At 39.2% G+C, this 21,347-nt stretch overlaps 1 protein-coding gene across 2 annotated transcripts; it reads right to left on the bottom strand.

Annotated features, from left to right (window-relative positions):
- Positions 1 to 244: 244 nt before the first annotated feature.
- esr2a (estrogen receptor 2a) lies at positions 245 to 16,053 on the bottom strand. 2 transcript variants are annotated; one of them, XM_019266480.2, is made up of 10 exons: positions 15,902 to 16,053; positions 12,915 to 13,067; positions 9,038 to 9,936; positions 8,256 to 8,422; positions 7,416 to 7,532; positions 6,520 to 6,828; positions 4,947 to 5,085; positions 2,726 to 2,859; positions 814 to 979; positions 245 to 714 (listed from the first exon to the last, which is right to left on the bottom strand). In XM_019266480.2, exons 3-10 carry the CDS (start codon positions 9,475 to 9,477, stop codon positions 477 to 479), a joined length of 1,710 nt encoding a protein of 569 aa, XP_019122025.2. In that variant the 5' UTR covers positions 9,478 to 9,936; positions 12,915 to 13,067; positions 15,902 to 16,053; the 3' UTR covers positions 245 to 476. The 2 variants fall into 2 exon arrangements, with proteins under 2 accessions (XP_019122025.2, XP_010737659.2); XM_010739357.3 differs by lacking the exon at positions 12,915 to 13,067.
- Between the last annotated feature and the right edge of the window lie 5,294 nt (positions 16,054 to 21,347).

The raw sequence follows: 21,347 nt of genomic DNA, 5'->3' as shown, positions 1-21,347 counted from the left end.
TAGAAAAAGACATTATTTTTATATTTACCTCATTGTCTTTGCATACTACTTATATACAGTATATAGCTTTGCCATCTCTGGTAACATGTTCAGAGTTAAACTGATGACTGAAGTACTGTCGCTTTCTTTTGTGAAGTGGCTCGTCATCGGATATAAAATCAACATATTACACAAACATTTAAGCAAGTGCTGGTGCTACTGGCCAAATTCTGACAGCAATGTCTTCATGTTTCTCTTCTTTGTGTTTTAAATATGTGGTGGTAAGGCAATGAATACAACGAGATTGGTCTACACAGCTGACGTCTTTAAAATCGACTCTGTAGAGCAGAATTAGTGCACGGTGTGTCAAAGCTTCGTTTTCACAGTCCACAGGAGTCAGCGCTCTGCAGAACGTTCCAGTAAAAAAGTCTCATCATCAATAGTGAACTGTTTTTAGCGCAAAGCGGTGGACAAAAAATTCAAAAATTCTCAGCTGACTACTGCGGTTCACCTGCGCCTTCAGAGCTGCTGGGAGTCCAGGTGTATGAGGGGCCGCTACCGGAGCTGTGAGGCGGAGCAGGAGCGTCACTCTGGTCCTCGGGCTCCTGCTCGGGGCTCCGTCGAGGCAGACGGGAGCTGTGCATGATGTGGGCGTCCAACATCTCCAGCAACAGGTCATACAAAGGCACCATGTTCTTCATTTTCATGCAGTGGAGGTGGTCCATGCCTTTGTTACTTTGAAGAAGAATGGAATAATAAAGCGGCTTTGTAAAAAAAAAATAAATAATGCTGCACAAAATCAGTATGTTGGCATGACATGATGTGTTTTTATACCTGACATGGCGGATGTGTGAGAGCAGCATGAGCAGGTGGGCGAGGCGGGTGTACTGTTGACGGAAGGTGAGGACGGTTTTGCCAATGGCCGACACCAACGCGTCCGTTACAGCGTCCAGAAGACGCAGCAGCTTGGAGCTGCTCTCTGAGGAGCTGAGGCACATGTCTGATAACACAGCACACACACACAGAAACATTTTGTCTTTAACAAACTAATTAATGTTTCAATGAAAATGAATTTGGGCTTCTTTTATGATGATTAGTTGCTATATTTTCCTCTTTATTTTAGCCAGTTTTCAGGTACAGAACATAGTGTACACTGCCGTACAGCAGGTGAAAAGTTTCAGCCTGTTATGTGACATTTGGACTTTCACAGTGAACACACGTGAACAATACCAGGACTCTGAAACTCAAGCAGCTAAATGTCATTCAGTCATTTAATTCAACCATTTTGTACGTGCGTCTCCTACTGTGATAAGTCCAAATGTCTTCTGTGGAGAAAAAGGTCTGTTCACAGTTCTAAAGACGCTAAAAGCTGAAAGCAAGACAGATTTGACGCCAGCAGCCGAAAGAATCAGAAACGCATGTGAACATTTTATATGAAACCAAGCAGCCAGCAGAGACGAGCGTGTTGATTTCAATCTTGTTTTGAGTATTAATACAACATCACTGATAGAATCAATCTGTCTCCGGTTAGATCTCGTTTCTGGCCTCATGTTCAAAATATTAATATTGGTTCAAAATGGGTCTGGTATTTGTTGACCAAAGCAGCAGTCTCCTGGTTCAAATCTTTCTGTGTGGAGTTTGCATGTTCTCCATGTGTCTGCGTAGGTTCTCTCCGTGTACTCAGGCTTCTTCCCACAGTCCAAAGACATGCAGGTTACTTGGTGACTCTAAATTTCCCGTACATGTGAGTGTGAATGTTTGTCTTTTCAGCCTCTCGCCTAAGGTCACCTGAGATCTGCTCCAGTCTATGGCTATGTATGAATGTATAAAATTAATGTATGAATGAATCAAAACCAAATTTCAACTACCAAATAACCACAGCAGGTAGAAATAGAAAATAGTAGATAGAGTTATTAGGCTAAATGAACTGGATTAGCCATTAACTTAATCAGAGAGAAGCTGTAAAACTATATAGAAATTTTAAAAAAGGAAAAAGACTCTTTCCTTCCTGTGAAACATGGAAAAATGCTACATCTAGAGCCAATGGACTCCAGGGAAGAACACCCAAAAGTAATCTGTTGATATAAAAGTCTCATTCTAAAGGTAAGTGATAACTTGAAAATATATTTATATACATATTATAGCCCATTTCTGCCATTTTCTGTAAACAGTGTCCCCTAAATCTTACACGCTGGACCTTTAACATGTGTTGTAAGCATGTGCCCGCATGGCAGCTACTGCATGTGGCACATACATATAAAGTAAAATGATCTTTATGTTTGATATAATAGGATATATGTGTCAGTGTTGATGTAAAGGGTTAAACAGCTCCTTCTCATCACTGATGCACAAATGTTCAAACGGATAAAAGCAAGGCTGAAAGGCATGGAGCAAAAAACAAGGCCCCTGTCTGAATGTGCTGATGGAGGTAAACAGATACATTAGTCAGACATTAATTACTCCCCGCGGTCTAGCTGCTAATCAGAGAGGTCATGTTCCTCAAGACTGCCTCTTACTTCGAGCATTCGGCACAACCGATGAGAGCAGAGACTCAAACGTTTTTTTCAGCAGTGAGTTAAATACCAGGTCCCCTTGCCAACCCTCACACACAGATAAGATTACACACTGAGACACCAATCAAACACACACACATGGTGGTACTGCAGCATCACACACACACACATATGCTTTTGTCTCACCTACACACATAGAAAGTATGTGAACACACACAAACACGCCTACTCACTGGAGTTAAGGAGGATCATGGCCTTGAGGCAGACGTACTCCTCTCTCTGGAGCTTGAGCTCTCTCACCCTGGACGTGGCAGCTAACAGCATATCAAAAATCTCCACGAAGCCCTGGACACAGCTCCCCTCTTCTCTGCCGTACAAGCACACAAACACAGAGAGTTGTTTATCAGCGATATTACGCAGAGATCGTGCGGATCGCAAAAGTTCTGCATTGGTTTAACGCCCACCAAGATCTGAGGAACAGAGCAGAAGATTCAAGTACATTTATTCAAGTACTGTACTTTAGTACAATTTTGAGCAATTTCATACTTCTATATACTTTCATACTACTTTCTACTTTACGCTACTTTATACTTCGATAATATCCAAATAATATCCTTTTCTAACTCCACTACATTCGTCAGATTAAAAGCTTACATAAAAAAAACATATGACAAGTTTATAAAATATGCTGCACAGTTCAAATGTGTTCTATCTAATTTACAATTTAATAATTGATGCATCAAAACTAATGATTCAACCGACCACGTAGTTTTACTTTTCTACTGTTCTCTTACTACTTCCAATAGCAGAAGTAAATTATCTGAATACTTCTCCCACCACAAGAAGATTCATCTCATCTGTCTCTGACTCATGTGCTGCAGCAGCATGCACTGCACTGTTTCCAAGATAAGATGTGAAGATAAAGACTACCACAAAGGAAACTTTAGTTGTGCACAGTGTCTATGTGAGAGTTCAGGACACACGGTTTCACAATGACAAAGCTGTGGAGGAGATGCCACTTTACACCTCCATGTGAGTCAGTTTCCGTTGTTCCAAATTTCTTGAGAGTTGGTTGAAGACACTGAATATTCATCTGGGGAAAAACACTTCTGATGCCAGCGTGATCTAAATCAGCCTGTGGCTGTCCTGTGTGATGGATGACGGTCTATGATTTAGATAGTGGCCTGGGCACTAATACTGGATTTTTAAGGCTGATACTGATATTCATAATTGAGTGCGTTCTGTCTCAATTTGCATACTTTCATACTTACACTTGCCATTTTGAGCACATAAATGTGTTCACACACAATGTGTGTTTGGCTACATAGCGGATGTGGAGGGACCACTGGAATTGTGAAAGAGCCAAAGTGGTTGTGGTGAATACCGCAATATTCAAAAAAATATGTTTTATATTTTTGGCAGTCAAATATTGACGCTGATGCTGCACCGGGCTACAATTCGGTGAAGGAAAGAAGAAGAGAGCGGAAGAAGCGGTAAAATGTTGCGACCATCATTTCCAGTCTAGTCTTCAATGGCTGTACTCAAATTGAGAGTAGAAATCAGCGCACTATGCCACAAAGTACATTCACAGTGCACCACATAGAACTGTATTAGTGTAAGTATCTGAATTTGAGACACAGCAAAGGATTTCTTCTTGTAATCTTCAGAGTCTGTGTAAACTAAGAATAAATGTGTTTTCTGAGTTTGTCAGGCCAAAGAAGAAAGTGTTATTAACCACCCAGCCAAATTTGGATGATTAAAAATATCGACAAGTTTATGAAGTTAGGTGTTAAAACCAGGTAAAAAATGAATTCTCAGCTCCAGGACTGTGGGGGCGTGTCCTCTGGAGGAGATTAAGCCACGCCCACTCGTGGGAGCAGTCAAGCAGCCATTTTGAAGCGACTGAAACGTGTCAGATGAGTTCAGAAAATGACATGACTAACATTGAAACACTCGGAGCGAGATGAATTAATCTCTATCTCTCTGCTAGGGGTGCAGGGGTATGTTCAGGGTGGCCTTAGCGTGTCATCGAGCCACCCTTTAAGGACCGCCCACAAAATCCTGGTGAAAAACTGTTTGAACCTTTAACTCCACATTTCAGTAATATATCATTCAAAGTCTTTTCACATGTTTTCAGCAACTTTTTTCCAACATATTTATTATATTTTGAAAGAACTGCCTTTACCCGGACTTTAAGATTTCTGTCCTGGTTGATTTGGTGACACTTGTGGTTACAGTTGTAACAGCAAGTTAAGTTTAATATGACAGCAAACACTTTAACAACTATATAAAAATAATTACAGAATGTAAATATATTGACAACCTTCTACAGTATAATTAACTATGCAGGTGACATTTAAACTAACATCCACAGTAATACTGGCAACTGTCACTTTAATCAAGCTCGTGAAGTGTCGTAAAGTCGTAAAGGATGGGAGTATTTGGCGGTGGTACCTGCTCAGGCTGAGGTCAGGGGAGAAGATGAGTTTCCCCGGATGATCCACTGATCTCCAGATCAGTCCGACCATCAGCACCTCCAGCCAGCAGCACTCCAAAAGGTGCACCTGGTCCAAGAGGCCAAGCTCTACAAACCCTGAGGAAAAGACACATTTCATGTAACCGCGTGCCACAAAAGTACTAGTACTAGTTTATAATCAATACTTTCTGTGTACTTTAACCTGCCTTCTGAGTATTCAGAGTATGAACTCTCACTGTCCCATTTTTTTTTAGGTAGCACTGAAGTCACTTAGCTTCTGGAAAACTGTGATGGGTTTATATTTAGACTGAATCATTAAATCAAAAGAATCCATGACACTGAATAAACAATGCCGTGTTTTATTTTGGATTACAAGGTTAATCTTTTGGTCATGTACACACTGTCGAGTACAGCCTGTGTTATCGGATTTCAGCCAGTCAATGAGGACACTCAAACATGCCTTTGTGAGGCAAAAGGTTACTGTGTCATCAATATTTGCCTGAAGTAGTGGAGGCAGTTTGTTTAAAAACTTTCATATTTTGCAGAGAAGCAACCTGAATCATGCAGCGTGCTTAATAAACATAATAAAAGTTATGTCACAGCTCATTGTCCACCTGCAATTCTGAAAACACTGCCACTCTTTTGCAGGACTCGACTCAACCCACTCTCGCCTAATAAAGCACAGACAATTACTGTCTCTGGCCAGACATTAACTCAGTGGCTCGGCTGAATGAGCGGCTCTGCAGAGATGTTAGACCAAAAAAACATATTCAGACATGTCATTCTGGGTACCATTACAGCACATTTATCCTGATGTTGAAGATGTTTTCCGTCAAAATAAAACTTATGAAAGGTCCAAATTTTGCATAACTACAGCACCAAAATAACAACATAACAAAATAATGTTTGCAATTGCAGGATATAAGTTTCTTGTAGGAAAATACTGTTGTTTTCTTGCTGAGAGCTTGATGTAAATATCGACTCACTCTCATGTCTGTGTGTTAACACTCTAGCTGAGGGATGATTAGCCTAGAACTGCCTCTCGTCCAAAAGTCAAACATAGCTTCTAAAGTTCAGCAGATAACATGTTGTGTCTTGGTTCTTCGATCCGAAATGTAAAAAAACATTCATGTGAAAGTTTTTACGAGGAGTTATGAGCTGTGAGCTAATTTTTTGGTGTCCATGCAGGCCGCACAGCGACCAATAAATACTCCACCAGGAGCCTGCCAAACTCTGTAAACTTGCTCAGATTTTTCCTTATTTTTTTTAGTTATATTGGTTTCCTTCCTCAGGGTGTTTTATTTTGAAAATCGATCAGATCCTCTGTGCCGTTTCTGTGTCTGTCAGTTTGATCTGCTCTGTGCTAATTGATGCAGACGGTCACGACGTCCGTCAAAAACAGAACAGCCGCACATTATCCACGGAGAGCCGCTGCTAAAGTGAGCCACAGTGCACAAATGCAACCACAGAGACAGAAGTCTCTGAGAAATGAGTATTGTGTAACTGCTTTCTTTCGGGCTTTTTTTTTTTTAAAGATCCCTCGACACAAACCTGGAATCTTCTTGGCCCAGGTGATCATGTGAACCAGCTCCTTATCTGCCAGGTTGGTGAGCGACATCATGACTTTCGCTTCGGTCAGTGGCTTCTTCATGTCCTTCATGAGATAGATCTCAGGCGGCTCGGCCTCCATTAATCGCTCAATAAGCTGCTCTGAAGTCAGTGCAGAAGGTTGAGGCGCGTTTAATGGAACTACTGCGGATCCAGTTAACACTCTCGAGCCATCAGTTTTGTCCTGTAAGGCCAGACGGGTCATTCGCCTGATCTGCGGGCTCTTGTAGTTTCCACGCTCCTTTCTCATACCTGAGACAAAGAAAGCAAGACTTCACTATTCATTCATATTCTTAAAACATGCATCATACCCTCACCTTTAAGGTTGATATGGCAAACTTACGAGAAAACACTTGCTTATTTACACATCCAGCAGATATGGAGCAACATGAACATTTATTTGGAGCGGCGTTTCTGTATGTCGATCCAATATTCACTCTTCTTTTAACTCTGTTTTTGGTCTCCACCATCTCCTGAGGGAAATATCTGGCTCTTTATCTGTGTCTCCACCATCTCCTGAGGGAAATATCTGGCTCTTTATCTGTTAAATGCTCCGTAATGTTAGTTACTAACTTTGTCTGTCTACTGTTTTTGTTTAGAGATTCTCCACTTTATACAGCTGTTGAACAGATTAAATTTACATGAACAACAACCTTTTCCAGCTGGCGTCCCTGAGTGGGATCACATTGCTCTGCATATGAAAAGGACAAACAAAAGACTCAGGGAAGTTATGATCACCTGAATTTATCAAAAATCATAACAGTATGTTGGTTTGGTGGGCAGAAAAGGAAAACACAACCTCTGATAAGAACAGAACTAGCACAAATAAACACACTAACCACACTTGGTCATGCCAACTTCGCAACATTTCCGAAGGCGACACGCCTGGCAGCTCTTGCGGCGATTCTTGTCTATAGTGCATGCATTGGTAGCTGGGCAGATGTACTCGTTGTCTCCTGAAAGAAAGAAGAACAAAGAGAGAAGATCTTGTATCTTTCTTGTAACTTAACTTTTTGCCAGCAGCTCTATGTCGCTAATGAAACAGTTAAGGGATCAATAAAGTTATCACAATTATCTTGAATGTTTGTACCAAATTTCATGGCAATCCATCCAATAGATGGCGAAATATCTCACTCAAAACTGCAAAGATCAACCTCATGGTGGCGTTAGAGGAATTGTCAACAAAGTCAGTGGTCCAGTCCAGCGTCTGAGCACCAACAATTGTCCAATCCATCCAGTAGATGGTGACATTTTAGTGGGTAAGTTATTTGGAACATTTCAACTGTTTCACTTTGTCTGTCGGAACATAACCCCACAAAGCTCACAAAGCTTAACCAATATCAGAAATCTCAACGAACAAGCTGCTGAAATGTTACAAATACCAAATAAAGTGTTACCAAATTTTAACCTGCAGGTGGCGCTGGATGAAATGTCAGGGAACCACCAAGGTTGAATACAATTAATCCTCTATGGACCATTAATGTCCTTTTAAAATTTCATTTCAACCCATCCAATAGTTGTTGAGATATTTTAGTCTGGATCAACATTGTCATCTTGAGACGTAAAAGAATTTTGCAGAAAAGCAAAGCCCGCTACTACCTCAACAAAATTGGACATGAAGTACGTCACCAAACTGGTTTTTCTATGATCAAGAGATGCGTGATGTTTTTGTGTCTCACTTTGGATGCTCCTCTTGAAGAAGGCCTTACACCCCTCGCAGGACCAGACGCCGTAGTGGTATCCTGAGGCGTAGTCATGACACACGGCGCAGAAGTGGAGGTCTGCCTTCCCGCCGGACGACACCACGGCCTCCTCGCTCTCCTGAGAACGCCTCCTCGCACTCTTACTAACAGAGAAGTTTGAGTCATTACTTCTTCCAAAGACAAAAACATGCGTGGCCTCAGTGTTTGAATCAGTTTAAGTGCAAGCTCCATTAGAATGAATCATTATCACATCAGTAGTGTGATTACAGGTTATTTTTAACTAAGGTTAATTAAAACAAGACAGGAGAACATTTAGAAAGAACAGGAGAATGATTTCATGTACATATTTGAAGTTAGATGAGGCCAAACCTTGATTTTTCAAGACTATTATCACGTCCATGGTTATATTTGGACTGCCAAGTCAGATTTAGGGGTTAAAAATGTAACTTTGACAGCTGAACAGGGCCTAAACAATATAAAATAGTCATTTGACAGGTATTTGTTAAGTCAGTTAAGTCATTTATCAGCCATAAACTGTACATTTGCCATTTCCTGCTTGTCAAATGCAAGAACTTGCTGCTTTTCTCAGTTTAATATCGTAATATCGTAATATATATTTATTATAATTTGATATTTTTGGGCTTTGGAAAACACTCTTCTGACGTTTTTTAATTTAAATGAATATTTTATCAATCCATTGTAAAAAAAATAGAGACAGATTAAGGGATCATTAAAAAGATCATTAGTTGCAGCCTTACTTCCTGACCGGGACGATTGCCAGAGGAAGTGATGCACCATCCTGCTTTGTTTTTAACACATTGTCCAGCGGCGAGATCTCCACCCATGGACCCTGGATTGGCTGTCCGTGCTGAGGTCGAGACTGGGAGTGGTGCAGGGGTATTGGGGACCCCATGTGACCACGGCTGGGCCAGAATAAAGAGGGGTTTAGTGACTGATGGACAGAGGTGCAGTCTGAAATACTCGGACCGGCATAACCGAAGAAAGTTGGACTGTAGAAAGGTATAGTGGGGAAGTCGTGGCCAAGGTCGGTGTAAGGGGAGGTGATGCAGATGGGCTGGCTTGTTTCCAGGGAAGAGCCGAGGGTCGGGGAGAGGACTTGACCACCAACTCGACTGGAGTCTACTTTCTGGAGCTGGAGGAGGGGCTGATCCTTCTCTAGAGAGGAGGCAACGGCCATCGCAACTACAGATGCTCTCAGTATCACTAGATTTACCACATCATTGACAAATATGGGCCTAGGACAGAGTCATTTTTTTCCCTTTGGTGTTGTGTTCACTGTGGTAATGTCATTATCTATGAGTACTGGCTCTGAAATTGTTTTTTCAAAAAAAAACAGCTGATCCTCCTAAACAGGCCAGGAGAGTTTAATGTTCCTCATGAGCTCACATTGTAAATTCCCACAATGATGGATAACTCCAATCAAACCTGAGGCTTACTTTGATTTAATTCACAAAGAAATGCCAGGGTGGATTAAATAATCAATCTGAAAAGCACAGGAAGTCCAGAGGACGAAGAACACGCAGGACCACAGCCCATGTAACCAGGAGTAAGGATGATGTTTAGTGCTCAGTCTCAGTCCAGCCATGAGTCGTAAAGTAGTAGCACATGAAGTCAGATGTGTGTCAAACCTGTCCACCTGGAAAACACAGAGAAAAGCTGTTGTTGAATGACGTAAATACAGGTTGTAAACAGCCATGCGTCATTTTTTAAGTCATATTTCATTTAGTTTGTTACATCTCAAGTTTAAACACTTGTACGACCATCATAATGTTCAAAAACCTTTAGAAAACTTTAGTTTTTTTCCTTTTACAATTTGACAGGATGACATTTTTCAGGATTTCATTCATGATGTGGATCGTATCAGATTATAGTCAGAATTCAAACTTCAACTTTAAACATTTCTAAGTTTGTTCTTAAACTTTGGGATGTGTCTGCCGATTCTCTTGATACTTTTTATCAGTAAGTTCCTATTTGTTGAAAATAGCTGTGTAATACAAAGAATGAGATTTATGTTTTTTTAATGTTCTTCTTTTTGTACCATGTACCACCTCAGAAAGCAGCTCAGGTCGAATATTTTCAGCTGGAGCCGCTTATTTTAATCATGTTTGATAAGTGTGTATTTTTTTGTTTTGTATCTTGTTTCCTTTTGAAACAAAACATAAATATCATCAATCACATTGTATTTTTTAGAACATCATTTTCTTTCATTTTCAAAATTCTTCTTTACAGTATGTCAAACAAATGCCATTCGAGACGACCACCAACAATCCTGATCTAAAACCCCATTAAGCCAGTGTTTGGCATAATGGAGATTAATTCAGACACATGAGACTTTAACAGAACTAGATCTGCTAAACATGAAAATCCAGGATTCCTGTTGGACTAAAATATTTTTGTTGCGAGGTGGAATTTCACTTTTTTTAGAGGAGTGCAGTGTCTGAAAAACGACCAGGGAAAAAAAAAGTGAAATGAGCGTGGATAATGTACTGTAGATGGAGTCAGCTGGTGGATTAATCAATACAACAAACACATGCACACAGCAGTACATGATAGTTTACCCAACATGTGATACAGAGTTAATCATTCCTGGATGGCAAGACTCTGTCTTCAGTCAAAGTTGGTACACATTGTCTGCACCTTTCTGGCGCAGAGCTCAGTTCTGGAAGTCATTATTTATCCTTAAAGAAAATGCTCCATTAATCTTTACAAGTGGCCAAGAGAAACTGTGGTTTGGCTCGACAACAGAAGTCAGTAATCCGTAGGAGGAGGAGGAGGTGTCTTGGGCTAAAAAAAAAAAAATCATAAAATGAACAGTGCTGAACACCAGCAGAAATTAAACTCACAAAGCTGCAACGAGTCCAAGTGACCATTAATTATTCTGAATACTGTGCAAAGTGCCAAATTTCCATTTTTATGATATCAAATTAGGAAGTGAACAGAGAAATGACTGTTAACAGCTGTGGAAACATAAATGGAGCGATTTCAGCATGCTGAACATTTCTTTCACCATCAACAACCGTAAAGCTGTTTTATTAAATATTTCTGTATTTTTGCACATTGGATTAAAAAAACACAGCAAATGCAGAGCAATACAATTTTTTTAATTCGTAGCATTGCTTAACTGAAGAGGTGTCGACATGGTTATGAGCAGAATGCACATGCTGGAAGAAACACTTTGTCCAGTTCAGGGATCTTCAACATCAACCCAAATGTATACAGCATTTACAAGATAACACTTATGTTACTTTATTTAACCATATACATTTAAGCTTTTTATTTAATTTTCAGTGGGAAGCCTAATTTTGTTCCTGTTGGCACAAAACGTATAATTTTCTACTTTGTAGCAAAGTTGAAAGAGGAAGGGAAGACAAGATTAAAGCAAGCAAACATCTTTATAAAGTAGATATAAAAAACACACAGCTTCAATTGTAAAATCGCCCAAGGTCAAAACAGGCAAAGCTTCTCTCAGAACTATTTTGTTTTGCTCAAAAAGAATTACGACAAACGGAAGTGAAGAAAAGGCCAAAGGAAAATAAGAATAATCTCTGCAACCACTGGCAGTGGTGAAATTTAATACTAATAAAAAAAACAATATGCTTTCATACTTGGGTAAACTGTGACAAGAAAAAATCCAACTACAGGAATTCTAGTAAATTGTTTAGGATTTAAAAAATGAATGAATGCTAACAAGTTTGCTGTATCAACTGTGAATTTGTGTTTTAAATATCATTAGTATTAGCAACAATAAATATTAACATGCTTAAATATGACGAGCCACAAACAAGCAGCCACCTTTGACTGACAGGTAGGTGCACCAGGCGTCATTCAGCCCGCCTCAGGTCCGCCGATGATCATCATCTTTGCTGAATTTTAGATTAGCCTGCAGGTAGAAGAGGCAGGACCGCCAACATGGGGACAGCCAGAGCCAACAGACTCTGAACCCGTCATAGATACGACATCCATTCCTTGTTTTGCAACATAAGCTGTGTTAATTGAGGCCAAGTCCATAATAAGTTTAAAAAAAGAATAATGATACACTGTTTCGTTATTGACTCGCAACATACGACTTGGAAGAACATTCCTCTTATCTGTTAACAACAGTCTGTTTTCTGAATATTTGAGCTTTTACATGACGACATTTAGTTTGACAAACGATCCATTCCTGGCCAAGCGTGTCTTGGCAGTGGAAGGACGGCTTTACTTCTGTCTTTCTATGAGCATATCAGTTCTTACCTGATAGCCACACTGATGAAGTGCCAGGAAATTCAAGAGTTTGAGCCCTTCTCTGTTTGAAGTTTAATTACACTGTTTGCCAGCTCGTCCGTTTCTGCTTGAATCATGGGGGATGATTTATGATTTAAAATACACCGCACCACAGAGGATTTAATTACAAAATATGCAATAATGTGCAAACCGATATAAGACTTTAATTGCATTTCATGTGAGGATATTGCTTTGAATCTTCAGACTATATGTGGCTCAAAGCATGAAGGAGTGTAGCAGCAAAGAGCGTGATTTAGTTTCACTGAGTTTCCAGTGACCTTGTGTCTGCAGCCAAGGAAGTGACTCCTAAAAAAATAAGTTAAAAAAGAAAAGAGATTCTTCTTTAATTACCATTTGGGGGTAAAAGCAGATGTGGAAGAGTTTTTTGTTTCCTTTGAAGCTTTGACCTTGCCTTCAAACCTCCTCACTGTCACAGTCTCCAGCAGCTGGCATCGCATTGTGAGAGAAAACCTCCCAGCTCCTCCGCAGCGCTTCTCATCCTGCCTGCTCAAGCAGACAACACAAAGATATACAGTAACTCTTGTTGTATCAAATGTATCAGATGCCTTCCTGTAGAGCCCCACAACCGTTTGGAAATGTTGCTATATGAGTGCCTCACATGGCGATCGCGCCAAACCCACCCAAGATCCGTTATTTCAAATGGAAACAGGCAGCTGTGGTGGCCATAGCTGTGAGTATTACCGTCATATCCCACCAGGTTGTGCCCCAAAAGGTCAACTAACTTTGACCCCAATAAGCTGACCTCCATGACACGCATCCAAGTCTTTCAGTACCACAAGTAAAACCTCCTATAAAAACCTATAAAAAGACAATCAGTGATTTATACAGTTGTGTTCATGTACTGTAAATGTTTATCACTGAATGAAAATGAAAACATTGTATTGTTATTGTTCATAGGCACGGTTTTATATTCAAAGTGCTTTGTGTAGCTGTAGTAACTGTGCTCTGGTTGGAGGTAGAACCTGGTGCGCTTGCCGGTCTCGCCATGATTTTTGATCGATACCATACAAAAAAATTCAAGGATTTGACTTATTTCAGGAGTTTTCCAGGGCTAGGAAAGATTTAGAAGGATTTAGAAATTCCTTGGCTCTCCAGGTTTTCCATGGGAGCTGTGGATATCTCTGAATTCAGTGAGTAAAGTAACTCGGAGACTACAGAGACTAATCATGGTAAAAATAACAAAATTAGCAAATTAATATTGTTATTATTTAAATTAGAGTGTAGTCCACAGTCTTCCCAGTTAGCTGTTGCATATACGCTGCTCTTGGCTTTTTAGATTTACTTATCCACATAAAGATTCTCACAGTTTATACGCACACACAAGCACATGCACGAAACATCCATCCTCCCAAAATTAGGCACAAAAGTCAAAGCCAAATAAAGTCAAATCTAATCTGGTCATTGGCCAGAAGTACATGCCACTTACACAAAAGCTCAAGGCCATGTCGTTTTTCTCATCCGAAAATCTCGCAGCCTCCCTAAAATCGGGCGGAAACGGATGTGAAAGAGCTCGGCAGAAAGAAGCCGTCCACGACTGTATACAGTACGGGAGTATAAAGAGGGGATGTGAATGTGAATTGTGTGTATATGCCAAAAAATGTGAAAAATTCAATTGAACAATTCAATTGTTCAGCTTGACACAGAGAGATTTATATGATATATTTAGACTTTACAACTAATTTAAAAAGGCAAATTTACACGTTAATATTAAATATAAAAATCTGTGGGAGCTGCTCAGTGTCAGAACACTGATTTACCTGATCACCGTATTAAAAAAAGAATTTAAAATGTGCTACAATACAACAGTAACTGAGTTCAACCTATGAATGCTGTGATTCTAGCTGCTGTCTTTACAAAGAAAGGTTTGTGTCTGGAGTACGGACGAATTAAAAACAACACTAGAAATATAATTTCTCTCTTTAAAATTAAAATCCTCTCTCTGTAAGCTCATTTAATGGCACAAAAAGATTAACTGTAATTATAGTTCTGTCCATCACTAAGCTAATTTTCTCTGTGATAGTTGTGTTTTTGTTTTCCTTTCAGGAATTTAGCTTCTAAAAAGTTTGTTTTAAGTTCAATGTCCTTTTTTTCTGAATGACAATGATTTCTTTTTTCATTTTGCAGACATAGATACATTCAGAGTGGACAAATAAGGTCATCGCTCAACCAAGGACAACTTCTGTAACTTCAAAAGCTGAACAGTACTATTATTTTTAATTTCTTCTGATGCCATAATCTTAAACTCTTCAGTACAAAACAAACTACATCATACTATAAACTATATCTGGACACATTTTTTTGAAATATTCACAGTGAAAGCTGTCTTTAAATAAAGTTCAATGAAAAGCAAACATTTCAAAAACAAATCTGTCTCGGTGTGTCCAGAATAAATATGATAACCGAATCAACAACCAAATCCAATGTGTGATAAGAGTACTTTGCAAATAAAAACAGCTGATGTGATCCAACATCAGATGAACAGCTCAAACAAGGGAAGAGGGAAACTTCCTGTGAGCTCCTCTGTATCACAGCAGCTGGCTGATAACAGCCGTGTGTTTACACAGAGAGTACAGTAAGTACTTTTTGAAGTAGGTTTATATTCACAGGGAACACTTTCTTCAAGTGGATTCTTAGAAAGACACAAATATACATAAACTCCAGATTCCCATCGATTCATATGAAAACATCCATGCATGGCATCTAAAGATTACAGGAGATAAATGTGGTCACTCCTGCAACTTGCTGTATATACCTATATTTTATTTTATCGTATTTACTATTGCTTTTTTGATATTTTATTATGTATAGTTTGCTTTATAGTATATTTATAGTATATATTATATTTTTTGTTGTCACTTGTCACTTTGTGTAATGCTGCTGCTGCACTATAATTTCCCAGCTTGGGATAAATAAAGTATATCTATCTATCTATCTATCTATCTATCTATCTATCTATCTATCTATCTATCTATCTTAAATGATCTGTACAGTTCAGTCACAATCAGCACTGCAGGGATCACTCTCTGCAGATGCATCGAAAACTTCAAGAGGATTTTAATCTAATCTGGAAATGAATGAATGTCTGAATGAGCCTGAGAATAAACTCTGGGTCATAATATCTCACCACCTTGGTTCTGATTTCTGAAGCATGTTTGACACACGCAGTTTCAGGCCTCCTACTTGTTGCATGCAGCTGAAATGTGACAACAACAACAAGCACAGCGAGGACTTTAAGTTCAGCACACCCAGCGCTGCATGTCGCCTGCTTTATTCTAAACATGAATAAGTTGCATTTATAAACATGTTAATATTCTTACCTGTTGCTCCAGAAGCAGCAGCTGCAGACAAAGTTGTCAGCTGAGCAGACATGAAGTCCCGCTGAGGTGTCATGTGTGAAATCAAAGTGTTTTTGGAGCCGCAGAACAAGTTGGACACAAGCGTACATGAAGACTCAGCTGCTTCAGCTCGGTGTTCAGGGAAATGATGTGAGATCAGAGAAGATGAGGCAAACCAGATCCGGTCACCACCTTCAAAATAAAAAACCCCTCCATTCCAAAATCTTAAAGCAACATTGTCAAGTTTTTTTTCTACCATAAAATAACAGATGTTAGATCATTTGTCATTCCTACATCTACGCTATGTCATTTTCTACTTCGGGGACGATCACCCACGAGAGGTATGGAAGTCACAAACCACCAAATATTTCACTTATTTTGGTGAAACTGGATCATATTTTATGGAGAAAATGTTTTCTGCAGCTGCTCCGCCTCAACTGCCAACTGTAGCTGCTGTTAGCTGATGTTAGCCCAGTTTGTTAGCTGTGCTGCCCGGACTGTGAGCTCGGAGCACCAGTGTTTGTACCACGGGCGTTTTGGACCACCAGGATGGCAGAGGTTTTCAGGCCCCGTGTCCTGGGGACAAATGCTAATTGGGAGTGGGAGTGGAGCCGGTGTCGTGCCAGAACTGGAGCTGGGAAAGCGGGCAGTCTAACCAGGCTCAGTAGTCTCTATAGACATAATGACAGAGGTGACAGAGAGAGTGAGTGAGCAATATCCATGATTCTAGTTCTGAGTGCTTGTGGACACTTGTGGACACTTCGCCACCTTCAGGAACAATATTGAAGACATATTTTGGAGAAATGTTTAGACACTGGACCCAGAACCAAACTTTTCACAGAGCACCTCAGGAAACGTGAGATTTTCTTTTGACTTACATCTTACTTAACCCTCGTCTCTGGATCAGTCTGTCTGTGGCTCTGATCAAACTTTACCTCTGTAGACATTTTTTTTTTTTTTTAAACCTGAAGACATTTCAGCCTGGCTTTTACTTAACGTGCCTCATCATTTTTACTGTTGAGCTTTTAAGCCATGACCAACCTCTCTGATACATTTTATCCCATGTGTTTATTAACTTCACAGACTTTAATTTTATTGTTTTTTTCTTACAGTTTCTTGGCACGGGAAACGGTTTCTTAGATATTTGTTTATTTACAATTATTTTTCTTATTGTTTTTTTTATATCTATTATGCCATTTGAATCACCAATTTTATTCATGTATTTATCTATTTTTGCACATTTCTATTCATTGTTGTCCATTTCTGTTTTAATTTTTTTTTCTATGTGAATTACTATATAAATAAATAAAAGCTTAAGTTTAACTATGCGCTTTTATTTTGAAAGAACTAGCCTTAGTTCCGTCTTTTATATTATTGTGTGAACTTGACCCTGCTCAGAAAAAAAACGTCAACCACGATTAAACCACACCCTCCTGGCTGGTGTGTCATCACTGCCCTGTTCAAATCACAAGTCAAAATCTAATTGGAGCTTTTTAAAGTCACTTTAAGTGTTTCAGTTAAAGGTTGGATTGCTCAGGTCAGACAAATCACATCATTTCCCCATTTTATGTGACTGTATCGAGTGAGTGCACATTTTGGAGACTGCAGGTGCTATCACCATTAGATAAATGACAAAAAAATGGAGTCATTCAGAGTGAACAGTCATCGCTTCCAAAAAGTATTTCTGTGTCTGTCTCATTTTGGATAAAGTCTTTAAATTTAGAACTTATATTCACGGGAAAGCATCAAAAACATCACACACTGAACACAACAACAAGTTAAAGAAGGTTTCCCACCATAGACGTCCTCTGAGCATATTCACTCTTTTATTGCGCTCAGTGTCCTGGAGTTTTAATGTATCGCAGCTGAGAACTATGACGGCACATCGCTTCCTCAAATCACACCAGTTGCAATAAATCTTAGGACACATTTGTTTTCATTTCAGCACGTCTTGTATCTGAATTGCATTCTGATCTTCTGAGTATTGTTGTTGCAGGCATTGGAATCTGATCAGCCTGTCCAAAGAAGCTCTTCATCTTTAATACTGAGATGTCAAACACACATTCCGGTGACAGCGTTAATTCATGGTGTTATCCACCAGAGTATGTTTGGCTTTACTGTGTTCAATGCAGCAAAGCTAAAAGTATGACCTTTTCTTACCTCTGAGCTCATTAGCAAAGAGTCCAGAGAGGAAATTGCTTATGATTCTGTAGCCAAGGCTGCAAAGAGATGCGGAAAACAAACAATGCTGCACATACTTGATATTTTTAAAGAGAGACAACACAGAGACAAATTACTCAGTAAACACTGTTGCTTAATCAGGGCTTAAATTAACAGGATGCTAAATCCAGCTAAACTGCCTAAACCATCGCAAATCAGTGAAAAGTTAGGAATGCATGTGGCTTCATAACTTTTTGTTTTGGTTTTGTTCCTTAGTCGTCAGTGGATTGACGATGGACCTGCGGTGGGCTGAATGAAGCCTGGCTGCTCAAACAAGCCATCTGTAACAACACCAACCTGTCGATCAAAGTTGCCACGCTCTTCTATAAAAACACAATCAGACGTGATTTATACAGTTGTGTTCATGTACTTGTAAATGTTTATCACTGAATGAAAATGAAAACATTGTATTGTTCATATGCACGTTTTATATTCAAAGTGCTTTGTGTAGCTGTAGTAACTGTGCTCTGGTTGGAGGTAGAACCTGGTCCGCTTGCCGGTCTCGCCATGTTTGATCGATACCATACAAAAAAATCAAGGATTTAACTTATTCCAGGAGTTTTCCAAGGCTAGGAAAGATTTAGAAGGATTTAGAAATTCCTTGGCTCTCCAGGTTTTCCATGGGAGCCGTGGAATCTCTGAATTCAGTGAGTATCCGGAGACTACAGAGACAATCATGGTAAAAATAACAAAATTGCAAGTAATATGTTTATTATTTAAATTAGAGTGTTAGTCCACAGTCTTCCCAGTTAGCTGTTGCATATACGCTGCTCTTGGCTTTTTAGATTCACACAAAGATTCTCACAGTTTATACGCACACACAAGCACATGCACGAAACATCCATCCCTCCCAAAATTAGCACAAAAGTCAAAGCAAATAAAGTCAAATCTAATCTGGTCATTGGCCAGAAGTACATGCCACTTACACAAAAGCTCAAGGCCATGTCGTTTTTCTCATCCGAAAATCTCGCAGCCTCCCAAAGCGGCGAAACGGATGTGAAAGAGCTCGGCAGAAAGAAGCCGTCCACGACTGTATACAGTACGGGAGTATAAAGAGGGGATGTGAAGTGAATTGTGTGTATATGCCAAAAAGGAAAAATTCAATTGAACAATTCAATTGTTCAGCTTGACCCAAAGATTTATATGATAATTTAGACTTTACAACTAATTTAAAAACAATTTACACTTTAATATTAAATATAAAAAGCGGTGGGAGCTGCTCAGTGACAGAACACGATTTACTGATCACCGTGTTAAAAAGAATTTAAAAGTGCTACGATACAACAGTAACGAGTTCAACCGATATGCTGCTGTCTTTGCAAAGAAAGGTTTGTGTCTGGAGTACGGACGAATTAAAAACAACACTAGAAATATTATTTCTCTCTTTAAAATTAAAATCCTCTCTCTGTAAGCTCATGATGGCACAAAAAAATGAACTGTAATTATAGTTCTGTCCATCACTAAGCTAATTTCTCTGTGATAGTTGTGTTTTTGTTTTCCTTTCAGGAATTTAGCTTCTAAAAAGTTTGTTTTAAGTTCAATGTCCTTTTTTTTTTGGAATGACAATGATTTCTTTTTTCATTTTGCAGACATAAGTACATTCAATGGACAAATAAGGTCATCGCTCAACCAAGGACAACTTCTGTAACTTCAAATGTTGAACAGTACTATTATTTTTAATTTCTTCTGATGCCATAATCAACTCTTCAGTACAAAACAAACTACATCATACTAATAACTATACTGGACACATTTTTAAAATTCACAGTGAAAGCTTCTTTAAAAAAAGTTCAATGAAAAGCAAACATTCAAAAACAAATCTGTCTCGGTGTGTCCAGAATAAATATGAAACCAAATCAACAACCAAATCAATGTGTGATAAGAGTACTTTGCAAATAAAACAGCTGATGTGATCCAACATCAGATGAACGCTCAAACAAGGGAAGAGGGAAATTCCTGTGGAGCTCCTCTTGATCACAGCAGCTGGCTGATAACAGCCGTGTGTTTACACAGAGAGTACAGTAAGTACTTTTTGAAGTAGGTTTATATTCACAGGGAACACTTTCTTCAAGTGGATTCTTAGAAAGACACAAATATACAAAACTCCAGATTCCCATCGATTCATATGAAAACATCCATGCATGCATCTAAAGATTACAGGAGATAAATGTGGTCACTCCTGCAACTGCTGTATATACCTCTGTACAATATATTTTATTTTATCGTATTACTATTGCTTTTTTGATATTTTATTATGTAAGTTGCTTTATAGTAATTTTTATTTTTTGTTGTCACTTGTCACTTTGTGTAATGCTGCTGCTGCACTATAATTCCCAGCTTGGGATAAATAAAGTATATCTACTATCTATTATCTATCTATCATCTATCTATCTATCTATCTATCTATCTATCTATCTAAATGATCTGTACAGTTCAGCACGCAGGGATCACTCTCTGCAGAGCATCGAAAACTTCAAGAAGATTTTAATGTCATCTGGAAATGAATGAATGTCTGAATGAGCCTGAGAATAAACTCTGGGTCATAATATCTCACACCACTTGGTTTGATTTCTGAACCATGTTTGACACACGCAGTTTCAGGCCTCCTACTTGTTGCATGCAGCTGAAATGAAACAACAACAACAAGCACAGCGAGGACTTTAAGTTCAGACACCCACCTGCATGTCGCCTGCTTTATTCTAAACATAATAAGTTGCATTCATAAACAGGTTAAAATTCACCTGTTGCTCCAGAAGCAGCAGCTGCAGACAAAGTTGTCAGCTGAGCAGACATGAAGTCCCGTGAGGTGTCAGGTGTGAAATCAAAGTGTTTTTGGAGCCAGCAGAACAAGTTGAACACAAGCGTACATGAAGACTCAGCTGCTTTCAGCTCGGTGTTCAGGGAAATGATGTGAGACAGAGAAGATGAGGCAAACCAGATCCGGTCACACTTCAAAATAAAAAACCCCTCCATTCAAAATCTAAGCAACATTGTCAGGTTTTTTTTTCTACCATAAAATAACAGATGTTAGATCATTGTCATTCCACATCACTAATGTCACTTTCTGCTTCGGGGACGATCACCCACGAGAGGTATGAAGAAGTCACAAACCACCAAATATTTCACTGATTTGGTGAAACTGGATCATATTTATGGAGAAAATGTTTCTTGCACGTCTCCGCTCACTGCATAATCTGCTGCAACTGTA

This window comes from Larimichthys crocea, chromosome XI (assembly GCF_000972845.2).
Source record: "Larimichthys crocea isolate SSNF chromosome XI, L_crocea_2.0, whole genome shotgun sequence".
NCBI classification, from domain to species: domain Eukaryota; kingdom Metazoa; phylum Chordata; class Actinopteri; family Sciaenidae; genus Larimichthys; species Larimichthys crocea.
The sequence above is the reverse complement of the archived record's forward strand: the minus strand, read 5'-3'. Positions and strand labels throughout refer to the sequence as shown.